Source organism: Ictalurus punctatus, chromosome 5 (assembly GCF_001660625.3).
Source record: "Ictalurus punctatus breed USDA103 chromosome 5, Coco_2.0, whole genome shotgun sequence".
Lineage (NCBI taxonomy): Eukaryota > Metazoa > Chordata > Actinopteri > Siluriformes > Ictaluridae > Ictalurus > Ictalurus punctatus.
Window position 1 is genome coordinate 11,808,206 of NC_030420.2, and position 25,844 is coordinate 11,834,049.

At 37.7% G+C, this 25,844-nt stretch overlaps 1 protein-coding gene across 2 annotated transcripts in view; it reads left to right on the forward strand.

Moving 5' to 3' along the window:
• The first annotated feature begins 3,006 nt into the window (after positions 1-3,006).
• The window catches only part of kif5aa (kinesin family member 5A, a), a 28,559-nt gene continuing 5,721 nt past the window's right edge, over positions 3,007-25,844 (forward strand). The window contains exons 1-21 of one of the 2 annotated variants that reach the window (XM_017467353.3): positions 3,007-3,457; positions 4,694-4,781; positions 5,884-5,957; positions 7,602-7,706; positions 8,167-8,215; positions 8,304-8,359; positions 8,444-8,531; positions 13,798-13,922; positions 17,252-17,356; positions 17,493-17,641; positions 17,906-18,054; positions 18,341-18,558; positions 18,713-18,781; positions 18,972-19,178; positions 20,289-20,435; positions 20,555-20,743; positions 20,859-20,976; positions 21,412-21,461; positions 23,468-23,574; positions 24,360-24,461; positions 24,891-24,951. In XM_017467353.3, the coding sequence (XP_017322842.1) occupies positions 3,329-3,457; positions 4,694-4,781; positions 5,884-5,957; positions 7,602-7,706; positions 8,167-8,215; positions 8,304-8,359; positions 8,444-8,531; positions 13,798-13,922; positions 17,252-17,356; positions 17,493-17,641; positions 17,906-18,054; positions 18,341-18,558; positions 18,713-18,781; positions 18,972-19,178; positions 20,289-20,435; positions 20,555-20,743; positions 20,859-20,976; positions 21,412-21,461; positions 23,468-23,574; positions 24,360-24,461; positions 24,891-24,951 (2,385 nt within the window). In that variant the 5' untranslated portion in view covers positions 3,007-3,328. The remainder of the gene's footprint in view (positions 3,458-4,693; positions 4,782-5,883; positions 5,958-7,601; positions 7,707-8,166; positions 8,216-8,303; positions 8,360-8,443; positions 8,532-13,797; positions 13,923-17,251; positions 17,357-17,492; positions 17,642-17,905; positions 18,055-18,340; positions 18,559-18,712; positions 18,782-18,971; positions 19,179-20,288; positions 20,436-20,554; positions 20,744-20,858; positions 20,977-21,411; positions 21,462-23,467; positions 23,575-24,359; positions 24,462-24,890; positions 24,952-25,844) is intronic. The other variant, XM_017467354.3, reaches the window with a different exon arrangement.

Here is a 25,844-nt window from a genome sequence, read left to right on the forward strand (position 1 = left end):
ATACTAAACCTTGGTCAATATTTACATAGAGAGATATGTAATGTTTGTAAAGTGTTTAGTTGTCATCAATCCACTATGGGCTTTAACCGTACCATTATCATCTTTTTTTGTATTGCACTCACACAGGTTGTCACTCATTTTTGTTGATAGTCAAAAAAGGCAAGAAAGAGAGAGAAGAGTTTGAAGGGGAGAGTGACAGTCAGTTGTGCAGGATGGAAAAAAAAAACTGTATTAAATGACTTTGGACCACCTGGTAAAAAAGCTAAGGTTTACTAATTATGATTTAAAAATATATATATATATATCAAGTACAATTTATACAGGACTAAGACTAAGACTAAATTTAAAAATTGCTGTCAAAATCAACACTAATTGGCAAGACTTTGCAGTGGGTCAGAGGTTGAGCTAGAACACGAGAGCACGACCTCTGATGGCAGGGAGGAATAATGTCCTGAGCTGGGTGTTATGTATGTCCGGTGTGTTTCATTTAAAATCTTGTTATTTTTTTAATGTACAAACATGTCCAAGCAAATGGAAAAAAAAAAAACACCTATAAATGTAGTTTTATCCTGTCTGCTTTTCTGAAGGTTTTTAATGAGGGTTTTTTAATGTGTCCATCATTTATTCACTCACTCAGTTTTTTTTCTGTTGTAAAAATATAAAGCAATTATTGGTTACACATTATGACAGTTATGCTCAGAGAAGTGTAAAAAAAAATTACATCTATAAAAAATGTTGGGTTAAGCAGTGGGATTTGGTATATTTTGTATTTTTAATTGTTATTATTATTAGTAATAGTAGTATAGTAGTAATAGTAGTAATAGCAATAGCAGTAGTAGTAGTAGTAGTAGTAGTAGTAGCAATAGTAGTAGTAGTAGTAGTAGTAGTAGTAGTAGTAGTAGTAGTAATAGCAATAGTAGTAGTAGTAGTAGTAGTAGTAGTAGTAGTAGAAGTATTGTCAACCCAACTTTTGGGTTGTTAGCACAGCATAACATCCCAATGTCTGGGTTGCCATTAGATGCTGTTCATAATTTATATATTCTGTCATTGTTGTTGGTTTATCTATTTTTGTTGTGTATAGGTGATAATTATACATTTATTTATATGCAAGTGTAGTGATAAGTATTTAACTATTTAAAAACTGTATTTTACCCTGCAGGGTTTAGCTGTTTTGTTTGATATATAAGTAAAATTATCTAGTCTTTAACTGCTTATTGAATTCAAAATAAATTACATTTCTTGAATACATTTTAAAGAAATGTCAATGAAAAATGTCAGTAAAATATAAACCCTGTAAACCTTTGGTACAAAGTTTGAAAGATGGCAAATGACGTTCACTGGACTGTAGTCTCATTAAGAGCTTCTGGTGCATATTGGACAGTGCATGCACGTTCATGAGACTAGACTGTCATTTCTAACTGTTCATCAGTCCACCCAAAACTGTCCATCTGCTTCTCAACCATTTGATTATCATCAAATGACTGCTATAAATAAAACATTTATCATGGAAAGATATTTGTGGAAATATCAAGGTCAACTAAACTTGCAAAATGACATTTTTATTTCTGAAAATAATTTGTGGAGATGCAACTTAAAATGGAGGTTTGGCTTGTTATCCTTTGACTTGCATGGGAATGGACGGGGTTAAAGATTGTACTGCAGCCAGCCACTAGATGTCCTCAGAAACATATTGCCTTCAGTAATATACGCAGTCTTTCATACTGACTCAGTCCTTGGGCTGTATACAACAGAACACATGCTGGGTTGATTTAAACACATGCTGCTGGGTTATGTGTAGAACCCCAACTCCTAGGTTGCTTTTAAAACCCAAAGACTGGTTAATTATCACCGGGTAATGCGTTCTTGTTATCCTTTTTCATGAAATGACCCCAAATGGGTTACATTTAACCCAGGATTTGCGATTGTGCGTGATAAGGGTTATTGCTATTATTATTATTATTATTCGAAGAGTGTTCATGGGAGTGTTTATTTCTTTGTTCTCACAGTGCTGTATATAAATTAGTATATTGAAAATGCATGGATTGTTTCGAGAAATTAAGAACAGCAACACTTTCCTAACATGTGTGAGCACTATTGCTTTCTTTGGTGAGGGAATGAGGTTAATAAGGTGTTCTTAGCCCCATATGCTCAGATCAATATGCTCTTAAACGTCCTCCTTGCACAGTGTTGGGTTCCGAGAAAGCATGATTCAGAAGGGTTTCATCTTTCAAAGAATCACACAATCTGATACAAATCAATGCATCACGACGCAGAGGTGAGACCCACAGGGCCATCACCCCACCCTTCTCTTCCAGGCCCTGCACCCCATAACAACCTTCACCTTAGACTGATCTCAATGCTTCCATATAGCCTAGACTAAATGAAGTATTAACGCAGTCCTTTGCGTCTGGTAGGACATATGTGGGCACTGTGGGTGATCATTCAAAACAGGGTATTTTCTTACTATGAGTTACCCAATATTTCGCTTCGCTGAACTCTTTGCTTTGTCATTGTACTGGAGCTGCACGATCACTGCCTGTGTATCAGGTTGCCAGATTGCGCTTATACGTTCACTTGTTATATTTAAAATCGCACTGGAACGGAATTAATAAATTGCTTTGTCTTGAAAGATAAAATCTCAACATTTTGATGAGCTAGTCTACAGCTCGGGTGGTTTATAAACAGGTTTCTTATCTTTACTTGCCTGCATTCTTTAGTTTCAGTCCTCGAGTATATACAATTCAAAAGATCTCAAACAAATCTAAAACAGACAATCGTTCTAAACCAAGAGCTCTTTATAACACTGAATATTAAAATAGAGGCCAACTGGAATTGAGTAAGCATGATTGGTCCTGCGGGAACGATCTTTGTTTAAAGTTCAGCATAAGACCATGGAAGATAAATAACGTTGTTTGTGATGATCTGGCAACCCTGAGTGGCGCCGTACGCGCAGCAGACCGCACCCTGGCCTCCGCATCCGCTATAAACTGAGCGCAGCATCCTTCGCAGCATCATCTGCTAATAGACCGCCATCTCGCGCAGCCTGCAGACACAAAACAACAGCAACAGCGAATATATATATATATAGATATATATATATATATCTATATATATAGATATATATATTCTGGGGGGAAATTATTTTTCATCAGTTTTTTTCGCAAGTGAAAGTCAGCAGAGAAATTTGCCAGCTTTTCCCAGCAGCAAGTGTTTGCGGCATTCGAGGACCTTCCATATAGCCCTTCGATATAGCCCTTCCACTTGTCTTCTTTGAATCGCAAAATTCCCTGTTTGTTCTCGCAGATCTGTTCCAGCGCAGTTTTCCAGGATGACCGAGCCGATCTCAGAGTGCAACATCAAGGTGCTGTGTCGTTTTCGCCCTCTGAATCAGGCCGAGATTCTGCGAGGAGACAAATTTCTCCCAACGTTTCAAGGAGACGACACCGTCATCATCGGGGTATGATTTCTTTCCCTCCAAACCCATAATTTCACAAATTATTGAGCCTGTTGAATTAGATCCTTTATTATTATTATTATTATTATTATTATTATTATTATTATTATTATTATTATTATTGAGACGCCGTATTCTAGTGCTGGAACTCAGTCAAAAACATCAGTCAAGATGACGTCCTGGATGACGTAATCATCGCTTTTTTATTCACCATTTCTATAATAATATTTTAGTTTGTGTGTGTATGTTTGTTTTGTAATATGCAGTATAACATGGGCATGTTTTTTCACCTTTGCAGTGAGGCTTTTATCACTGCACTGGACTCGGCCTTGTCCTTGCTTGTGTTAGAGGTTTTTTTTTTTGTTTAACATTAGTCTATGTGTCACTGTCTTTGCTCATCCCAGCCGGTCAGTTAAAATATCACATCGTTTAATACTAATCCTATCCACTTACTCATGTATACAGGATATATCACATTGTTTAGATGTCAAAATGCAGCGCACTTAAATAAGCTTTAGAATATAACAGGCAGTGGTGCAGCATGGATGTTTAAAGAAGGGTGACCTCAAATGTTTAGTTTAATTAAATAATGCAACTGAAATGAAAAGGAAAAAAAACAGGAAAGTGCATCCAGTTGTAGCTCAGGTTTGTTGACTCCTATTTCAATTAATTTAACGCTAACGTATTAGGATGCATGGTGGCTTAGTGGTTAGCATGTTCGCCTCACACCTCCAGGGTTGGGGTTTTGATTCCTGTGGGGGTTTCCTCTGGGTACTCTGGTTTTCTCCCCCTAGTCCAAAGATGTGCATGATAGGCTGATTGGTATGTCCAAAGTGTCCAGAGTGTGTGAATGTATGTGACTGCTCCCTGGGATAGGCTTCAGGTTCCCCACGATCCTGAAGGATAAACGGTATAGAAAATGGATGGATGGATGGTACTATATTTATGAATTAGACTGAGGAAGGGTGGGTAGAGGGATTGGGAGGGCAGCAATGAGACAGTACTGTGCAGATGCTCTGTGTTGTAGATTCTGTTTTGTTTGGGAGTAAATTATTGCATTGAATTAGTCAAAGTTTATTGGCTTCAGATGAGGCCTGCTCCCTGCATGGACAGACACTGGAATTGATTATGCAATCTAAATGCAGAAAATAGAGAGGATAATGTGGTTCTCTTGGATCAGTGACAGGTCTTAAGGCATGTGCATGATTTTTGGACTGACTGCGGCTCTTGCATTTTTAGGGAAAGTCCTATGCATTTGATCGTGTGTTTCCCACCAACACCACCCAAGAGCAGGTGTACAACACCTGTGCCAAGCAAATCGTTAAAGGTAAGTGCAAAATTGTTCATATGTTAGCATATGCTTTTATAATAAAAATTCATTCAAAAGTATTGTTACAAAGACATTAGTTCTTGCTTGCATAGTGTGAAATAAAGGTGAAAATGCTACCATGAAAAAACTTTAAAATTGAAAAAGTTCTACTTTTGTTTTATTTATTTATTTATTTATTTTTGTCAGTTTTGAGTAAGTAAGCTTAAGTGATGTGCAGTATTTTGAACCCTTAGGGGTTATTTGGTTGCTCTCTGGGTCTGCCCTCTTTAACACTAAAGATTCTCTGTAGAACCCATTAAGAGAGTGTCTCTATCAGAAAGAGTTCCCAGTACAACCCTTTTTAGGAGGCGAAAAGCTTTTAACCTTTCAAAGAACCTTTGAAGAACCCTTACAACACACTCAGTAGTTCGCCAAGGGTTCTTTGAATAGTTCTGTCTTTTTCGTTCCTAAAGAGATTTGACTAGTAGCTCTCTTTGATAGGGAAACACTCTGCTGTAGTTTGTTACAGGGTTCTATATAAAAGCTTTAGGGATGTCCTTTAAAGGCCAAACCAAGAACCATTTAGGGTCCTATATTTAATCTTTTTTTCTAAAGGTCTATATGGATTTAAGTGGAATTTTCTAATATGCTTGAATAACTTTATACATTTTACAGTATGTATGTATATAAGTATAACAGGTCAATATCTCAGTAGCATTGGATTTTTAAATGTGTGTAGTGATTATCATAACTGCAGTTCCTCTGTATGTGTATGAGGAGAGACAAGTTGTTAATATAGGTACATTAAGAACATGAATTACATGTCCACACACAGCAGATCTAGACCTCTGAGATCTATGACTCATCAGTCAATCCGATTTTAGGATGGTCTCATCACTTAGGTAATGATGACTTAACCAAGCAGGGGAGGTATATGGAGAAATTAATGACCACATGTCAGTGCAATTACATCACTGCATTGTGCTGAACTGTCAAATTAAACTCGCAGAAACGCTAACTGGAATGGGACAAAAAGGAAGTAAAATTTTTTGCATTTTGTGTGTGTGTGTGTGTGTGTGTGTGTGTGTGTGTGTGTGTGTGTGTGCACACAATTATGCAGATGTACTGGGCGGCTACAATGGCACTATCTTTGCTTATGGACAAACGTCTTCTGGAAAGACCCACACCATGGAGGTAAGAGACTATTTAGGCTGCTTCTTAAGCAAGCCCAGTGCCATTACCACCCCAGAGCTGATTATTTTCTTATAAGTGCACATCTCCAAATGGTTTATTCCTCTTATACCACAGCATTTTGCCAACAATACTTTTTTTATTTATTAACAAGGAATCATACTTTTGATCTGTATATAATGACATTTAATGTAATTATACTTGCCACATAACTGAGTAACAGCTTTACCTCAAGGTGCTGCTACTGACTGTGTCCTCTTAAATACATCTTCTTACTGAGGTCTTCACCAGGACAATGTTTATGTGTTTTACCTTGTTAAATAACAACACTGTTTATTACTTCTGTTTATTGGTATGCTTAAATTATATGGCTGTCCTCCATATACGTCCCTGTGAATGAGCTGCTACTATAGAAAAATATTAGAACATTTAATATGCGATTTAATACACCCCTGGCAAAAATTATGGGAATCACCACACTTAGAAGATGTTCACCCGGCCTTTTTACTTGGTAGCAAATTAACAAATCATGGAATTGCCTTGTAATGTGCTTTTCTAAAACAAATACAAGCACAAGTCTAAAAATGCAAATTAGTCTGCAGTTAAAAGAGAGTGCTTACAGACCTTAAAATGGGAAGGTTATAAAAGATAAACATACGGGTAGACCAAGGAAGACAGCAAAGCGTCAGAATAGAAAACTCAAAGCAATATGCCTTGAAAACAGAAAAGCACAACAAAACAAATGAAAAACAAATGAGTGGGAACAGGAGTCAATGTTTGTGACAGAACTGTAAGAAATCTGCTGAATGAAATGGGATTTACACATAAAAAAGCCAAATGGAAACCAGCAGTAACACCTAAACAGAAGAATACAAGGTTAGAGTGGGCTAAAGAGAAGCAATCAAGGAGTGTGGATTATTGGCTGAAAGTGATTGGCTAAGGAGATGATGCTGGAACTTTTTGTCTGGTGCCGTTTTAATGAAACATATAAAGATGACTGCCTGAAGAAAACAATCAAATTTACCCACTCATTTATGATATGGGGTTGCATGTCAGGTAAAGGACCAGGGGAGACCTCAACAATCAATGCACAGGTGTACACTGAAATTTTGGACACTTTTCTCATTCCATCAGAGCAACAAAGTCCTAACTGTAATTTTTTTGTTGATGTTTTTTCCTCAACATTGAGTGATTCCAAAAAATATGTTCACAAAGCCAGAATGTTGAGCTATGAAACAAAAATAGTTTTGTGCCATAGCTGTCATTTGTTTATTTGCTACGAAGTAATAAAGCCAGGTGTACATCCACTATGTGTGGTGATTCCATAATTTTTGCCACGGGTGGTATAAAACTGGGATTTGTCTTGCTACTGACATTAGGTCATAGCCTTTGCGGTTATAGAAAATTAATTAGCACCTTCTGACCAATCATAACCAAGAAATTTACAGCATTGTGATATAATTAGACTTAATGCATTGCATTGTTATAATGTATGCTTCAAGAAAATAATGCAGATTTGCATTTTGTATTTTTGTGAACACAAATGACAGAATCTAATGCCAAGGTCATATGCGAATATAAATATAATCAATATTCAATATATTATCCGATTTGCTCTAAATAACACATTCTGTCTCTGCTCTCCAGGGCAGCCTGCATGACCCTCAGCAGATGGGAATCATACCCCGCATCGCTGAGGATATTTTCAACCATATTTTTTCCATGGACGAAAACCTGGAGTTCCACATCAAGGTAAACACACACACACACACACACACTTGTCTTGCCATCCATCTAAAGATGCCTTCCATTGACATAATTATTGAATCTAATGAATTATATGCTACATCTTAACCTAACCCTAACCTTACAGTAATATAAGTCACCAGAAGGAAACTATATTTTTAAAAGACAAAGCTGCACAATGTCTGGTACCAACCAACGTCCCCACAAGGTCAAAACACTTAGTTCCTACCAAGATATAAATAAAACCCCACACTATTATATATTCTGGCATATGAGTAGAGTGTAAATTTCATATAAATTGACCAGTAGCAACCATTAATATTTATCTCATTATTGTAGTACAAAAATGATTACTCTGACTCATATCAGGATACCATTACAATTTCTTTTTATAAATACCACTCTGCTCTACAAACCTCAAAAGTCTGTTGTATCTGTGAGTCATAAATATTTATGTCTTTATTAGGTGTCCTACTTTGAGATCTACATGGAAAAGATCCGGGATCTTCTGGATGGTTTGTTGTCTTCATGTTATATTACGTTATTTATATTCTGCTTAAACCATACACTATAGTTTTTGACATTTTCACTTTCTGTGTGTAGTCACCAAAACTAACCTGTCTGTCCATGAGGACAAGAACCGTGTCCCCTATGTTAAGGTAAACAGTCTCATCCGTTACATCTTATGATTTTGTTTCTGTGACGAAGTTCTTATCTGACCCTTGCATGTTAATCCGTTTCAGGGCTGCACTGAGCGTTTTGTCTCGAGCCCAGAGGAAGTCATGGATGTGATTGATGAAGGAAAGTCTAACCGCCATGTTGCTGTCACCAGTGAGTCTTTTAACACACTAATTGCTAATTTGTCACAGTGTGTGGATTGAACTGGCATTGATAGAGTAAGATATTTGTAACATAATTTCTTGTTTATTATATTTGTATAAATGGAGGTAATAGATTTGTCAACAGTGTACTTGAACCATCTGACATGACATGTGAGAGATTGCATAATATTTATACATTTCTGCCAATTAATCAAAATTCATGGTTTCTATTGGTTTCATCATGATGTTCATCATCAGGTTCTATACTAAAATATTTTTTATGGTACTTTAATGAGTCCATTAACCTTCACAAGAGTTTCTGGAATACCAACCACAAAACAGCCTCAAAGCATCAATAATCCATCACTGTATTTTACAGTGGATACCAGGTGCTCTTCTGTCTAGGCATTTGACTTTTTTAGCTTAACATGTTTTGCACAGTCAATAATTATGTTGTTCATAGATTTTACTGGGTGCACAAATGTACAAATGTGTAGGTGAGACATGGGGCATGGAACAGTCAACATTTCTACAGTATCCATGACTGTTATAAATATATGATCAAATAAACCATTTCAGCAGATTACATATGAAAGGAAACCACTGATTGAGTGGTTTTACCTTGAAATGCGATGTGCTGTAGGGTTGCACGATGCATCAAACCTTCAGTGCTTTTTCAATTTTAAAACATGAAAACAGTTTGATTCCAGAACATTCAATATTTCTGGTTCTTTCTTTCAACACGGTGATGTTGTTTTTCCTGAACTAATCATATTACATATGCTGATCATCAAGAGTGTGTAGTGACGCAAACTGTACACCGAGTATAACATGATAAAAGCATGGCTGAGGTGAATCAACCTGATTTCCATTCACGGCCGCAGCTTGTCATAAAGACAGGGTCAAGGAGTGAGATGTCATTCTTATTGCTATCACCAAAATTGTTAGTTAACGTCATCCTGATATTGTTTTCATCACTTTTTAACATATTACAAATGCAAATATTATTGGTTGCAGGTAAATGTCTTTAATTTTCTACATAAATATTTAAATATTTTTCTGAAAGACATCCTTAGGCTATAGAGAATCATAGGAGAACATGTTATACTCTGTAATTATGTAATCTAGTATGGACGACATGTTTAATTAATCATTACATAATTAAACTAACTAAATTAATAGTAATTAAATTAATAATTTATGTAAAGTTGTATTTTTACCAGAAGTGTTAAGTTGTATTTTTTTTTATCAGTGCAGTAAACAGATAATGAATTAATAACTAGTAAAACATAATTTTTTGCCACAGTCTTGTATTAGTATCGAATATCATGATACTAAAGTTAATGTTGGTATCAAAGTTCTGTATTGTGAAAAACATAATGTGCTGTTCTTGGTTTAGTCTGATAAATTAACTGAATTTCTACTAATATGCAGCTCTAGAGCAGCTTTGTGTTTCCTCCATGTAACAAATAACTCATTTTTTCACAAATCACCGAGTGGTTAATTGAATCGAGCTGCATGACCCATGCGTCCAGTGTCCACTGGAAGCTAAAGACAAGGACTCACTATGTGCTCACTGTTTCAGTACTGACCAGCTTCAGGACACAGTGCCTGGCTTGGACATCCCCAGTGCTGACTGCACAGAGATCCTGATGCAGACACAAAGCTGATGATGCTGAAATGCTCGGCTGGCAGATTTAGGCCTTAATGCAGGGTCACATTTGTGCCAAATACCTGAAGCCTAAACAGCTCACTATTCACATACCCAACAACCGATAAGTATAATAACGAACTCCGGAAAGTTACTTTATAGGTGAATTACCAACCTAATGACAGACATGGCATAGCTGAAATCAGTGATTCAGAAACTGAGTCTGTGCAAAGGCCAGGTCACATGAGCCTCTGAGTGGGATTGGATAGTTCTAAACAGTTCATAACCATGAATGCGCTCTTTCTCACAGTGCTGGTCATTACAGAATTCACTATACCACAATGTAAGTATTTTATTAGAAGCTTTAAAGGAAGATTTAGACAGAAAGCTGAGTCACACCCAAGCGCTGTGGCACATGTTTCAGCTAATATTACAGCTCATAAGCAGGTCGGGCTGGGCCACAGATCTGCCATTGATGCCTCTATTGCAGCGCTGGTGGTCCCATCAGACAAAGCACAACATTCGTATTCATACTTCCCAAGTACTGAATGCAGACACTCTGATTACATTCTAGTTCGAATTTATGATATTGCCTTATGTGTGGGGAAAATATTTTACTGCTAGCATTGGTGCAATTGGTCCCTCTGTGAACCTACCCTACGCAAGGGTGTGGGTCAGTTCTCAACCTTCCTTACACATGGCTCCCAAGTGTTAGCACAATCCACACTTCTCGATGTATGCAAACCAATCCTGCAAAATCTGTGGAATTCTTTGGGTCTGCCACCAAATAAGTCCTGGATCAGCGAGAAGACCATACATGTGGCACTTTTTATGTCAATGTAACCTAGTTTGAATTGCCACAACCATCTAGGCAGACCCTAAACAGCGCCCTAGGGACCCTAAACAGCTTTATGTCCAATTTTACATTTGAGGTGGTCGAACTGGTCCCTAAAGACCCTGAATTTCTGTATGCTTAGGTTATCGTATGTAATCTATGCTATGCAACTATGCTGTGGTTTGCATCAGTGGAACTGATGATGCCTATTTTCATGTCCCCATTGAGAATGTTAGCTACTTTGTCCCCCCAGTGTGTAGCAGACATTATTATGCTTGCCTCTTAGATTCAGCTAGGTTGCTATGTGTTTTACTGGCTCTTGTTGAGGATGCTAGGTTTAATAATGGCAGCTGTAGAGACATTCCAAATAGGCTCGCGAGTGCAGCCCCATTTCCAAAAAAGTTGGGACAGTATGGAAAATGCTAATAAAAACAAAGAGGAGTGATTTGTAAATGTACTTTGACTTGTATTTAAACAAAAAACATAAAAACAAGGTATTTGATGTTTTACCTACAGCATACCAACTGCATAGTTTTTTGAAGGTAAAAGTTTATTTTGAAATCAATGCATGCAACATATTCCAAATAAGTTGGGATGGGGCAATTTAGGACTAATAGCGATGTGGCAAGTTGAAATAAGAAGGTGATCTGAAACAGCTGAGGCACTCATCTAATCATAGCATATAATAAGCCTCCAAAAAAGGCCTAGTCCTTCAAGAGTAAGGATGGGTCAACGCTCGCCAATATGCCAAATGATGCCTCAGTGAATAATCCAACACTTTGAGAACAACATTCCCCAAAGACAAATAGGTAGGATTTTGCAATTCACCTTCTACAGTGCACAATATAATTAAAAGATTCAAGGAATCCAGTCAAATCTCGGTGCATAAAGGGCAAGGCTGAAAACCACTTCTAAATGTGCATGATCTCCGATCCCTCAGACATCACTGTCTTAAAAACCGTCATGAGTCTGTAATGGATATCCTGACATGGGCTCAGGAATCCTTTGGTAAACCTTTTTCAGTCAACACCATTCGCTGCTGCATCCACAGATGCAAGATAAGGCTTTACTGTGCAAAGCAGAAGCCATACATCAACACTGTCCAGAAGCTCCGCCAACTCCTCTGTGCTTGGTCTCACCTGAGATGGACAGTAGCACAGTGAAATCGTGTTTTGTGGTCCGATGAGTCAACATTTCACATAGTTTTTGGACAAAACAGCTATTGTGTTCTCCCGGCCAAAGAGGAAAAGCACCATCCCAGCTGTTATCAGCGTCATGCTTCCAAAAGCCAGCATCTGTCATGGTATAGGGGTGTGGCAGCGCCCATGGCATTGGTAACTTGCACATCTCTGAGGGCACCATTAATGCAGAAACATATATCCATATTTTCGAGCAACATATGCTGTCATCCAGAGCAGGACAATGCCAAACCACATTCTGCCCGAATTAAAAGCGCATGGTTGCGTAAGCAGAGAGTGGGGGTGCTAGCATGGCCTGAAATCACATCAAATAATGTGTTAATAATGTGTTTTCATTATAGTACAGGGTGAACTGAATCTTCAGATGACACTTTTTGTTGTTTTTTTGCATTTTCCCTACTGTCCCAACTTTTTCGGAATTGGGGTTGCACTACAACTGTTTCAGCAGTGGGATATCAGCCTTTAGCCAGGCCCCAAACACTTCAAACAGAGGCTCATCCTTATCTCATCGAGAGAGACACAGACTGTAGCTTGCAGGAGGTGCAGAGTTTTTGTCATGACTTTAGAGCAGTGCCCCATCAGAGAGTGTTAGTCATCACAGACGCTTACCTAACAAACTGGGGAGCAGTGTGGTGCCACAGTGATGCAGGACGTGTATGGCCTCTGGTCTGTGTAAGATCAGAACACATGAACCACCTAGAATTGAGGGTGGACCATCTGGCCTGCAAGTTCTTTTTACTGGTTCTGAGACATTGCTGTGTGTTGGTTTGTTCAGACAGTGCTGTGATGGTAAGCTACACCAACCAGCAGGCCAACATAAGGATATGCAGTTCTCTCTACTTTTGTTTTTTTTTTGTTAAATTCACTCCCCTATTATTGTTATTCATTATTGTTATTGTTCATAACCCACACAAACAGTAAAAACAGTATTAAATATGCAATATTTTATTTTCAGTATTGAACTTGGCCAAGTATATATAAATAATACATAGCTGTTTGAATGAAAATTCAGTTAATTTAGCTAACTTTCTCATCAGTATTGTTTGCCAATAAATAATTAACAATGCTGAATGGCCATTGGAGTTAAAAACAAAAAGGGTTGTCGCCTTGTGGTTGAACCTGGGATTTTTGCCTATGGTTATTTAACCATCTATCATCATCAATAATCAATTCAAACCCCAAATCTCCAGACAACTTTCTAGTTAGTCAGTTCCTCATGACATTGTGGCATATTTGATTATCATGTGATGGATAGGTGGGGTGAAATTATTGCATTTGCTTTTTGTAATGTTTAAAGGAACATATTGTAAAATGTGTGGTGGAAAAAGGCTACAAATCTTTAGTGTGTATTCTGGTGAAGATAATGTTATCCTTATATGAATAGAGTGATAGAGTTGATATTCAAATGAGTGTTTACACAATCCACTATAAGATGTTAAGGGGCTCTTGTAGTGGAGAAGTGCACTACTCTTTATATTGGCTACTGAATATATAAAACCAATATGCTTCCTTCTTCCTCATTTCTTTCTAACAGATTTTGTCTAATGTGTCTGTTTTTCTCCACTTCCTCTCTCTTCTTTTTTTTTTTTAGACATGAATGAACATAGTTCTCGCAGCCACAGCATATTCCTGATCAACATCAAGCAGGAGCATGTTGAAACAGAGCAGAAACTTTGTGGAAAACTCTATCTTGTGGACCTGGCTGGCAGTGAGAAGGTGTGTTTGTGTTGTGTGAATGCACATACAGTATTGAATGTATGTGTCAAACCTTTAGTAACTCAGGTATTCTTTTTGTAAGGTAACTCATAAAAACATATAATCCTGTGACGGGTGGAGTTTCCCAACAGGGAGCGTTTTCAGGGTTTAGCTAGCACACAGCTTGCAGAACAAATATCACAGGACAGGCAGAAATGAAAGGAGGAAACAAAATGGTTAACATCCTTGGCTATACTGTCCCATCAATAAATATTTGCTAAGAGTTGGTAGGTCCTGGTGTCTCCTAGCTGGTTAAAAGTAAAGAGTGGGCCCAAGTAATGAGTTTGACCATTTGACATGGTGGCACATAGGTTTTATTTAGTGGGGCAGTTCTCAGCTATAGGTCAGTTCTGAGACGTTCATAATGCAGGATAGGGGAAGTATAGGTTTCAGTTTTGAGGAGTTCTTAGTGGAACTAGGTAGAATATAAAAAGGAAAATGTCTTCTAGATTTATATGTGATGGTATAATCACATACTGAGAGTTTAGTTTTTAGCATTTGCTGAATATTCTCCATGTCATTGGAATAATGTAGCACATACTTATCTTAGCACATCTACTTCTATGATAAAGAGAAGTTTTGGATCTAGGTATTTTAAGAATATGGTGGTGAAGGCCCTTTTGAGAGTGCAATAATCCATTCCACCTTAGGACATGAGCACCTCCTTTCCATGAGGAAGGTAATGGAGCTGTAATGCTACTAAATCATCTAATGAGGCACCTATATAAATTTTCCAACCCCAGCACACAAATTACACCTTAATACTAGTGTGAGTAGGATGATTTTAAACAGTTTTGAATTTACTGTAATCCATAGTGACCGCTTCCATACTGATGATAAGAATAAAACTAAATACTTTGTTTGTGAAATTCACTCTTCCCAGGCTTAAGAAATAGTGTTTTCTAAAAATGTTTTATGCACTGTCCTGATGAGTGTTAAAAGTTTGGATTAGGACTACAAAATGTTCCAACATGTTTCTCAAATGACAGTACGGTTGCACAGCAGAGAGTTTTGAAGCCTCATAGCTCCAGGGTCCCCAGTTCAATTCTCAGCTCAAGTTACTGTCTGTGTGGGGTTTCTACGCATGTTCTCCGTGTGTCCACCTGGGTTTTCCGCAGGATAGAATGGACATTTACCAAGCCATAACACATCAACAAATATTCATAAATATTCATATCTACACAAATACTGGACAGGCAGGTGAGATTAATCAGTATGATGGTGAGCTAAAGCGATCACAGTGTGGAACTATAGTATAGTATGGAAAAGTGGTCATGGTCGTATACTAGGGATTCTGGGAGCAGAAAGTGGGGCAATTGTAACAGTGTATTGTAAAAAGTGTAAATACCTTTAAATTCATGAAGAATCTGATTTATCATAGTTAGAGGCTGCTACTTTATTTCCCTTTAATGTAATTATACTTAGGGTTGGATGATTTTTAAAAAAATATATCACAATTGTATTCATGCCGGTGTTTAAGACCATTTTGAAAGTTGCTGAAAAGATCAGCCAAAGTAATTTGCCTATTGATTAAAATATATAGCTGTACAAGGAAACATAACCTTAAAGAAAAAGAATAGCAGAGACCATGTAGGCCGAAGTAAATTTTCAAACAAAGGACACTTCCCAACAAAATGTAAACAATTATTTCTAAAATGAAAGAAATAAATCATAGATAGCACATTTAAAAATGTTCAGTAAAAATGTACATCACAACTACCAATGTCTTCAATATTTAAAAGTGCAATAAATGGAAAGGTGATTGACAGGCAAGTGAGCATTTAAATATGTTTAAATGCTGGATGCATTAGCTGATCTTTTAAAATAAGCAAAACAATGTTTCACTGTTGTTTTTTTATTGCACTTTGCTCGGCATTCTGTGCACAGCTAATTAATAACATTGTTAGAAAAATATTTGCGTCTTGATAAGTCGTAATGAGCATCAACTATATCAAGTCACTTAAAACCCTCATTTTTTTTATGGTTTTGATGCGTGTTATATCCTTGGACAGGTAAAATGTCATGAAAGCGATGTCATTCCAGCTCACACTTTTTTCTCATATGGAGCGCCTTTTTGAAGTATGTTTGTTTATATAAGAAACTGCCTACTCTTGACTTGTTTGTGAAGGATAAGCTGGACTAGCAAATAAAGTACAGTCTGGTTCATAAATCAATTTGGGATGCCATGTTTGTGTGTTTGTGTGAGAGGCGCTGCTTTGACACAGTATCACCTCTACTGTCGCCGCCAAAGCAGACCAGCAGCTGCTCCGACTTACGCCACTGGCCGGAGCAGTGGACGTAAGTACAGAGAGCCCTTACTGGACACAGCAGGTGCATCCTCTCTTGTTCCGGTGTAAGGAACGGAGCAGGGCAGAAAGCCTGCAACACCACAGATTGGGCAGCCGATGTAGGCCCTTCGGAATATAATCCGACCTAGGATACAGGAAGGCCTTGGCTAATCCAGGGGAAAGTCAAGGCAGGAAGGGGTAACAGAGAGAGCTTTTAGATCTCCCACTCGCTTGAGAGATGTCAGGGCCAGCAGAAGAGCTACCTTTAGAGTCAGAAGCTTCTCAGAGGCTGACTCTAAGCTCTCAAATGGGGCCCCTGACAGACCTTCCAAGACCACAGAAAGGTCCCAGGAAGGTATGCGTGTCCTGCAGATGGGCCTCAGCCGCCTGACACCGCACATGAACGTCGAAGTTAGAGGATGTTGCTCCACAGAGGCTCCATCTACAGGGGCGTGGCTGGCCGAAACGGTGGCCACATAAACCCTGACTGTAGAAGAAGCCAACCCTGCTGAGAAACATTCTTGTAAGAACTCCAGGACTGTAGCTATTGCGCAGTTCACTGGATCTAGCTGACGTTCCTCACACCACAAAACAAAAAGATTTTCCCACTTGAGCTCATACAATTTCATTGTGGATGGTGCTCTAGCGTTTAACATGGTCTCTACAACCTCAGTTGTGAGAACAGAATCTATGAGCTGGTGCTCCTCAGGGGCCAGACCTACAGTTTCCATAGTTCTGGCTGAGGATGATGAACAGCCCTCCGGCTTGAGAAAGTAGACTGTTTGCAGCGAGTTGAGTGGTGTCTGGTTTTAGTGCCTCTCTACTTCTCATTTGATTGTTTAAATAAAATCAAGTTGTTTAATAGACTGTTGACTCATGACTGTTTTACTTTATTAAAACAAGTTATGTGTGATTAATAGATTGCCCAGGTTTTCATGGCATGTATCAACTAAAAGCGGTAAAGCGTATGACTAGTTGACCTTTTTTATTCTTGCTTATTAGGTCAGTAAGACTGGTGCAGCCGGAGCTGTTTTAGATGAGGCTAAAAACATCAACAAGTCTCTGTCTGCGCTAGGCAATGTCATATCTGCTCTTGCTGAGGGAACGGTGAGTTCACACACATACACACACACATACAAATACTATACATCCGAATGCAAACATAAACACATACAAATACAAATTTACCCATTTATTTAACTTGTGTGTGTGTGTATGTGTGTGTGTGTGTGGGTCTGAGCAGAAGACCCATGTGCCATACCGTGACAGTAAGATGACGCGGATCCTGCAGGATTCTCTTGGGGGTAACTGCAGAACCACCATGTTTATCTGCTGCTCTCCCTCGGGTTTTAATGAAGCGGAGACCAAATCAACTCTCATGTTTGGACAACGGTATCACAGTTAAACAAAAACTCAGATTTTTTTAAAATACGTGAGAAATGATGTAATGTAAAATAATGAAATGTCTCTGATAAGTCTAAGTTAAGTCTCTGATTTATAACGTAATAATGTTTTAGTAGTATCAGATCTTATTAAGAATCTTGAATAGACTATGTTTTTTCCACCACTGCCTCAAAACTTCCTTTTATATTGCTGACGGGCACCAGTGAATTAAATGTTCTGTTTTTATCACATTTTTTCCATTCATCCTGTCAGTGCTAAGACAATCAAGAACACAGCCTCCATAAATCTGGAGCTGACAGCAGAACAATGGAAGAGGAAGTATGAGAAGGAAAAGGAGAAGAATAAGACTCTGAAAGATACTATTCAGAGGCTGGAAGCTGAGCTGAAACGCTGGCGCAATGGTAAGACAAATGTGCGCACGCACACACACACGCACAAACACACAGCATGTACGTATATAGAACATCTGGAGATGAAAAAACTAAACACTTTATGTTAAAGGTGGTTCATCTAAAACTCTTACTTGTAGGCTTGCTGTAATTTTATCCTCATATATAGTCTGTGTTCTACGGAATAGTGTAGCTATCACTGAGTTACATGAGTAACACTATTAATTTTGATATAACCACATGATAACACTTTGCATGACTCTGTGTCACTGCTTTCTCGCTGTTTATTCATTATTAGGAGAGGAAGTGCCGGAGGTGGAACAAGCTTCTGCTGACATGACAAAATTGGAGAACAATGATGAGTCTCTGGATAATGAGAAAGAGGTGGAGAGACAAAAGGAGAAAGAAAGAGAGAGGAACTTGGATACCTCCTCCATTGTGGTGCGTATCTCGGAGGAGGAGCGGCAGAAGTATGAGGAGGAGATCCGGAAGCTTTACCGCCAGCTGGATGACAAGGTTTTCTCTCTAACATACAAACACATCAATATCAAAGTGTATCACTGATTTTTCATTCAATCTGAAGTTTGTTTCACACCTATCAAACCGGGTTCTGTCTCTCTCTCTCTCTCTCTCTCTCTCTCTCTTTCTCTTTCTCTGTATGTGTTTATAGGATGATGAGATCAATCTGCAGTGTCAGTTGGTTGAGAAGCTTAAACAACAAATGCTGTCTCAAGATGAGGTGTTTATATTCATTAATTAAAGACACAGTACTTAAACAGTTTACATTTACATTTGACATTTTTTTGTACTTTCAATATTGTCTATCTGTGGGTATCTGTCTGTGTTCATTATGTTAACATGTTAACATACATGTTTATTTAGATATGTGCATGTTTGGTAAGATGTTTTGGGGTTTTTTTGTATTATAGCTGCTGGCATCAACACGTGGGGACAGTGATAAGGTGCAGAATGAGCTTGGCCGGCTGCAGTCAGAGAGTGACAGTGCGAAGGCCGAAGTGAGGGAGGTGCTGCAAGCGCTTGAGGAGCTTGCTGTCAACTATGACCAGAAGAGCCAGGAGGTAGAGGAAAAGAGCCTGCACAACAAGCAACTGGCTGAGCAGCTCGGCCAAAAAATGGTACAAAAGCACAGACACACACATATGCACACATGTATGCATGAACATTCAGGAAAAATTACACACACTGATAAGGAATTTAGAGAAGGAATTGCATATAAGTCACAAAGCCAAAAAGTGAACTGCTGATGGGAGGTAAGAAATCTGCATGCCAAGGCAATACACAACATCTTGTACAATTCACTGGCGTTGAAATTACTTATAATTCATAACAAAACAAAAATGGGTGAAAAAAGATGAGATATGATATCAACCTGGTTTTTAAAATAAAATTCCTGGTAGTATGCAAGTGGTAGCTCAGTGGTTGGACTACTGATCAGAAGGTCATGAATTCAAACCCCAGCATCACTAAGCTGAGGCCTTGAGCACGGCCCTTAACCCTCAACTGCTTAGATGTACAAATGAGATGAAGTTGCTCTGGATAAGGGCGTCTGCCAAATGCCATAAATGTAAATATACTTTCAGGTATGTCAGGTGACTGTATTAAAATTTTAGCCAATAAACTCTAGTCAGATTTTACAAAACATTTTTGACAAATTTCACATAGTGAAAAATTGCATTCTTCTATTTGGTGTACTATCCAAGGGTGGGTTTTTTAAAATATAAAAACAGACACAATACAAAACAAACAGAAGAAAAACTAGATACATTTTGCCAAAAGTAATCCAAAACTGCATCGAAATCTCCACCACTCATTAAAATACACACAACAAACAGATCAACACAACAAAACAGAGCAAAAACTTGTTAAAAGACATCTGTTTAATGATGATCAAGACAATCCCTCAGTGAGTACTAATCATTTATCAACAACCAGAACTATAAGACATCTGAATCCACTAAATTGTACTTCCCTTGGATTAATGTTATTATACAATATAATTATTATTTCATACACATTTTAGATTTATGATTTACAAGTGAATTTCATTATATATCACAAATAATTTCTCACACATTAGAGCTTAATAGCCAAACTTTTTCTACAAACTGAACAAGAATAAAAATGGATCATGATATGTCTGCCCTTGTTCACTTAGAAATCTTAATGTTCCTTAGTTTACTCTGTAGTGCTCAGCTTATCATCATCTCCCTCACTACTGCTCTTAGGCCAGTCTAATGGAACTGGAAGCTGAACTTGCTCAGATGCAGGAGGTGAGCTCGCAGCAGAGGAAACGGATTGCTGATGTGTTGAATGGCTTAATGCGGGACCTGAGTGAGTTCAGCACCATTGTGGGCAATGGAGAAATCAAACTGGTAAATATGTATATACAGTAGTTATTCATAGGAAATGCTACTTGAAGATGATCAATCACAAGGTGATTGTTTAATTTCTAAAACACTTTTTTCCTCAAACATTCTGTATGTCTCTTCAGCCAGTAGAAATCAGTGGGGCAATAGAGGAGGAGTTCACTGTGGCCAGGCTTTACATCAGCAAGATTAAATCGGAGGTTAAATCGATGGTGAAACGGTGCAGACAGCTGGAGTGCATGCAACTGGAGTGCCACCGCAAAATGGAGGAGACTGGCCGTGAACTCTCCTCCTGCCATCTCCTCATCTCACAGGTCTAGATTCTGAGAGAGATGATTAGCTTATTAGACTTCTTGTCTTTATGTTAAGGCCATATCGTGACTTGGTTGCAGATTAATTTTAATAACCTTCTTGTGTATATCTGTGTAGCATGAGGCAAAGATCCGATCTCTCACTGAGTACATGCAGAATGTGGAGCAGAAGAAGAGACAGCTGGAGGACAGCTATGATGCTCTGAGTGAAGAACTGTCCCAATTACAGAATTCAGGTAAGGCAACCAATTAACCAGCAAGCATATTATAGATCTGTAACATGCAGTATGTTACGGCAAATCCACAAATCATAATCATTGTTCATTATACTTAAAGTAACACATGTACAATAAGACTTTGCAATACAATGTTTGGAAACATCATTATTCAGCATACAGTATACAGTATGTTCTATTAAAATATGCAGCTTTCCCCAAAGTGTATACTGTATAATGAGTGTTCTAAGCCAATTGGCCACTTTTCATTCAGAAATAGCTGTACGTTTGAGGTTATAGTGGTTAGTCAGGTGTAATTTGATGGTGAACACTGCAATAAAAAAAGTTTTAGTTTTTAAAAAAAAAAAAAAAAACAGAAAAAAGAGACAAAAATATCTTGTTCAAGAAAAGTCATGCATACTCATGAGTTGGTCATGCTTTAAACTGGAATTGCAGAACAGCAGGATGGAGCAGAAAAGCCAGAGACAGGGGAATCTGATGGAAAGGTAAGTGATTATTATATTTGTATCTATGTATTTGTACTGTAAATGCATCAACATTTAACAACCAGGCAATTCAGTGGAAAAGATACAGTCAGAAAAAATCTGTATAGTTGTCCATTTTTTATTAAAATCACACCATTGACATAACCCAAGTAAGCGTACAACCAGTTAGTGATAATCAAGGTGAAATGAATGTTGCAATATCCAAACACATTTCTCAGGCACACCAGTACAAAGAGTAATCCAAAAGCAGAACACAGGTAAAGCAAAACCCCATATAAAACAAGGGACTGTCATCTTAAACTCACTAAGTAATTAGCAAGATCTTGTAGCAGGCCCTGAGCAAAGAAGTGTTTTTATAGGAACTGCATGAATAAACCACAGATGACAGTTATTAGTAATCCTGTTGGACTGCTTGGAAACACAGATGGCATGCAGAATGTGTTGTTAAGACCAGCTAACCTCCCTGACAGAACTACTGCAAGTTCAGATCTCATAATGCATAATCTCACAATACCTAATGCTTTTGTCAATAAATGTCTGTCTTTCAAAAAAAAAAAAAAAAATCAATTTGAGCTTCTTTTCAGGAGATTGTTGACATAGGGCTCTTCTATGTTAATCTTATTACATTGCATTATTTAACATGCATTCCACATAAATAATGTATAACCCCCTCCAAAAATTACTGAAATAGCAAGGCCAATTTTTTATTTTAATTTTTTACATTTTTGCTATACACCAAAGTCATTTGGGGTTGAGATCAAAAGATGAATATGAGACGATAGATCAGAATTTCAGCTTTCCTTTCCTTTCCTTATATTTACATCTAGACATGTTAAACACCTTAGAACATGGCACCTTTTGTTTGAACCCACCCATTTTTTGAGTGATCAAAAATATTTGAACATGTGACTGACAGGTGTTCCTTGTTGCCCAAGTGTGCCCTGTTATATTGATTGTTTAAACAATGAATAGCTCTGAATTTTGACTCTTGATTTGAGCCCTGGGATTTGCCTGCGAAGACTGCATTTGTTGTTAAAAATGATAAACCAACATGAACAGCAGAGAAAAGCAAGCCATATTGAAGCTGAGAAAAGAGGGAAAATTGATCAGCGCCATTGCACAGGCTTTGGGCATAGGCAGTACAACAATTTGAAATGTCCTGAAAAAGAAAGAATCACTGGTGTACTAACAACCAGACATCAAACAGATCAGCGAGTTGGGAATCCAACTGCCAACAGAAGTTGATTGCAAACATTGTGAAAGCTGTGAAGAAAAAAACTCAATCAACTTCATCAAGAACCTCCACGGGGCAGGGGCAAATCCACTTTTAGAGCAGAAATATAGAGGCTGTACCACAAGCTACAAACTACTAATCAGCAGTAAGAATCAGAAAGCTAGATTCATTGAAATACATAGATGAGCCACAAATGTTCTGGAACCAAGATTAACCTCTACCAAAGTGATTAAGAGACCAAAATGTGGAGAAAGAAAGGATCTGCTCAACATTCAAAACAAACAAGCTCATCAGTCAAGCATGGTGGAGGTAGTGTTATGGATTGGGCTTGCATGGCTGCTTCTTGAACAAGCTCACTAATCTTTATAGATGATGTAACTCCTGATGGTAGCAGCAGAATGAATTCAGAAGTCTACAGAAACATTATGTCTGCCAATTTACATAGAAATGCATCCAATCTAACTGGGAGGAACTTCATCATGCAGATAGACAATGACCCAAAACACACTGCCAACACAACAAAGGACTTCATCAGGGGGAAAAGTGGAAGGTCAATCAACAGATTTTAACATAATTGAGCATGCTGAAGAGGAGATTGAAGGGAAAGCCTGAAAAAGCATCAAAAAAGAAGAATTCAACCGTTTGAATCCTAGTCCAAATATCTTCAGTGTATAGCAAAATTAATTTACCTTGCTGTTCCAATACTTTTGAGGGGACTGTATATATTTGTATATATGAATAGCTTTATCTCCCCCAATTTGTGTCATTCCAGAAGGCCATTCACAGAGCTACAGGCCATCGCGAACCTCGCAACACTCAACTCAGTCAACTGCGGGATGAGATCAACGAGAAACAACGCCTTATTGATGAACTCACTGAGTCAGTGACCAATCATTATCACATACTCAATCTATTTAACTAGTGAGCTACTAAACACTAGATCTGGTCTTCAGTATTAGTCTAAATGAGTTTAGTACTAACATATTTGGTAGCAACGTAAGTATAGGGGATCTAATTAGACATATTAGACATAACTAATAAGTGTGCATATGGTAAGTAGTAAATACAGCCATTATTTGGCAAAATTACTGACTGATTAGTGCTTTATTTCAACTAATGACTGATTGTGGCACCTGTTTCTCTTTAATAAATATTGTTTCTGGAAATACAACACAAGACAAGTAATGAAATGATACCTCTTAAAAGATGGCTCTTAAAAGTATTTGCTCAGTACAAAGCTATATTTTATAATGCAGACTAGTTTGTTATGTCAGGTAAAAACTAAAGATGGTAGGTACTAAGATGGTCAAACTCAGTTACACTTGACAAATATCTAACAGGTATTGGACATTAAATGAGACCAAAAATGAATTACAATTTCACGTGAGTATTTCTCACTTCTCATGAAATATTGATAGTACTTCACATTAAGGGTCACATACATTTCCAGTAACAGCCATAATTAAGTAGAAGCAGGTAACACCTAAAATATAAAGGAAGAATATGAGAATGCTTAATAAAGCACAGAAAGACGTACTAATTTTGCCACTTATTAGCTGTGAAATATTTATTAGCAGTTAGAATGTGCCCCTAAACCAAAGTGTTACCTTACAGTTTTATACATTAGATAACTAATATAACTTTCCCATAACTTTTCACTATAGTAAGAACCAGGCTCTGGAGTTAGAGCTGGCCCATGTGCAATCTGACTTCAGCAACTTGAAGATTCAGGAGGACACAAAGAATGCACGTTTGGAACAGCTATCGTAAGTTTCAGTAGAAATCAGAAGCAGTGACCTAACTGGAGATCCCTTTAGTTTGGCATAAAAAATGTAAATGCATTCCATCAAAATGCACTTTGCATTTTTATTACCAATATGTATGTGTAGATTTAATATCTGGTTGTGGTATCAGAGTCAGTACTGTATTTAGTTAAGCTAACTAAAAACCGCTAAAATGTTTAGTTTAGAAAAATAGTAATTCTTTGTAACAGTGTGATTTTGCGAAGCTTGATTCATTTGATGTTTGGAAATCTGGTATTGCAGTAAGAATATATGAGAGATTGCAGTATGCGATTCAGAGCATGTGTAGTTTGAATGTGCGATGTCTTTGATTTCATGTATATATTGTCATATGTTTTGACATATACATTTACCCCATAATGTATGTAAAAGTAAAGTCACTTTCTCCCTCAGATTTCAGCAGGAGAGGCACGAGCAGTCTAAACAAGATCTCAAGGGCCTGGAGGAGACTGTCGTAAGTCACTCTGTTTATTTTTTAGTTCATACATTCATTCTTGTTGCTCATTCTTATGGCAGGTTTATTGTTATTTTACATGTCTTTATTGAAAGTAAAGCACAATCCATACATTGCATATTGAAAGTATGTCTGTTGGTTTGTTTTTTGAATCCAAAAGCAGATAGATCCCTCATAGCAGATGATCTCTGATGATCTCCAGATCCATTTGTTTCAGAGATTACAGTGGCAGTGTAGACCCAATTGTAGAAAACAAAAGAGCATCAGAGTATTGTAAAATAAGTGATACTAGTTACTTATGTATCTGCGGTTCTACCAAAGTCCTTCTAGTAAGGTCTCCCCACTTAGCAGCCATTTTAGCAATGCTTCTGAGCAGCAATTTTCAGTCATACAAGACCAGACTCCTATCTATACTAATGGGGAAAGAATGATACAATGGGTTCAAAATCTATTCAGACCCCTTTCACATTTTTTTGTGTTTTAGATTTTATTTAATTGGAAAAATAATATTTTTTGCTATGAATCTTCAGACAACAATGATAATGCAAAAAAAGTTGTTTTTTTGTTTGTTTGTTTTTTTGAAAATGTATTATTGTTAATTTAGATTTAATTTAAGAAGAATTTAGAGAAGCATTTTCTAGAAACACCTTTGGATTTCTAGAAAATCCAAAGACCTGGATTTGGGTAGGTTCTCCCATTCTTCCTGGTAGATCCCCTGAAGTTCATACAGATTGGATGGGGAGAGTCCATTAAGTTTCTGCTTTTTACCCAGGAGTGTTCATTTCCGTATAGTCACTCTACCATAAAGGCCTGATTGATGGAGTATTTCTGAGATGGTTCTCCTTCTGACAGGTTCTCCCATCTCTGTGGTGAATATTTAAACCTCTGTTAGA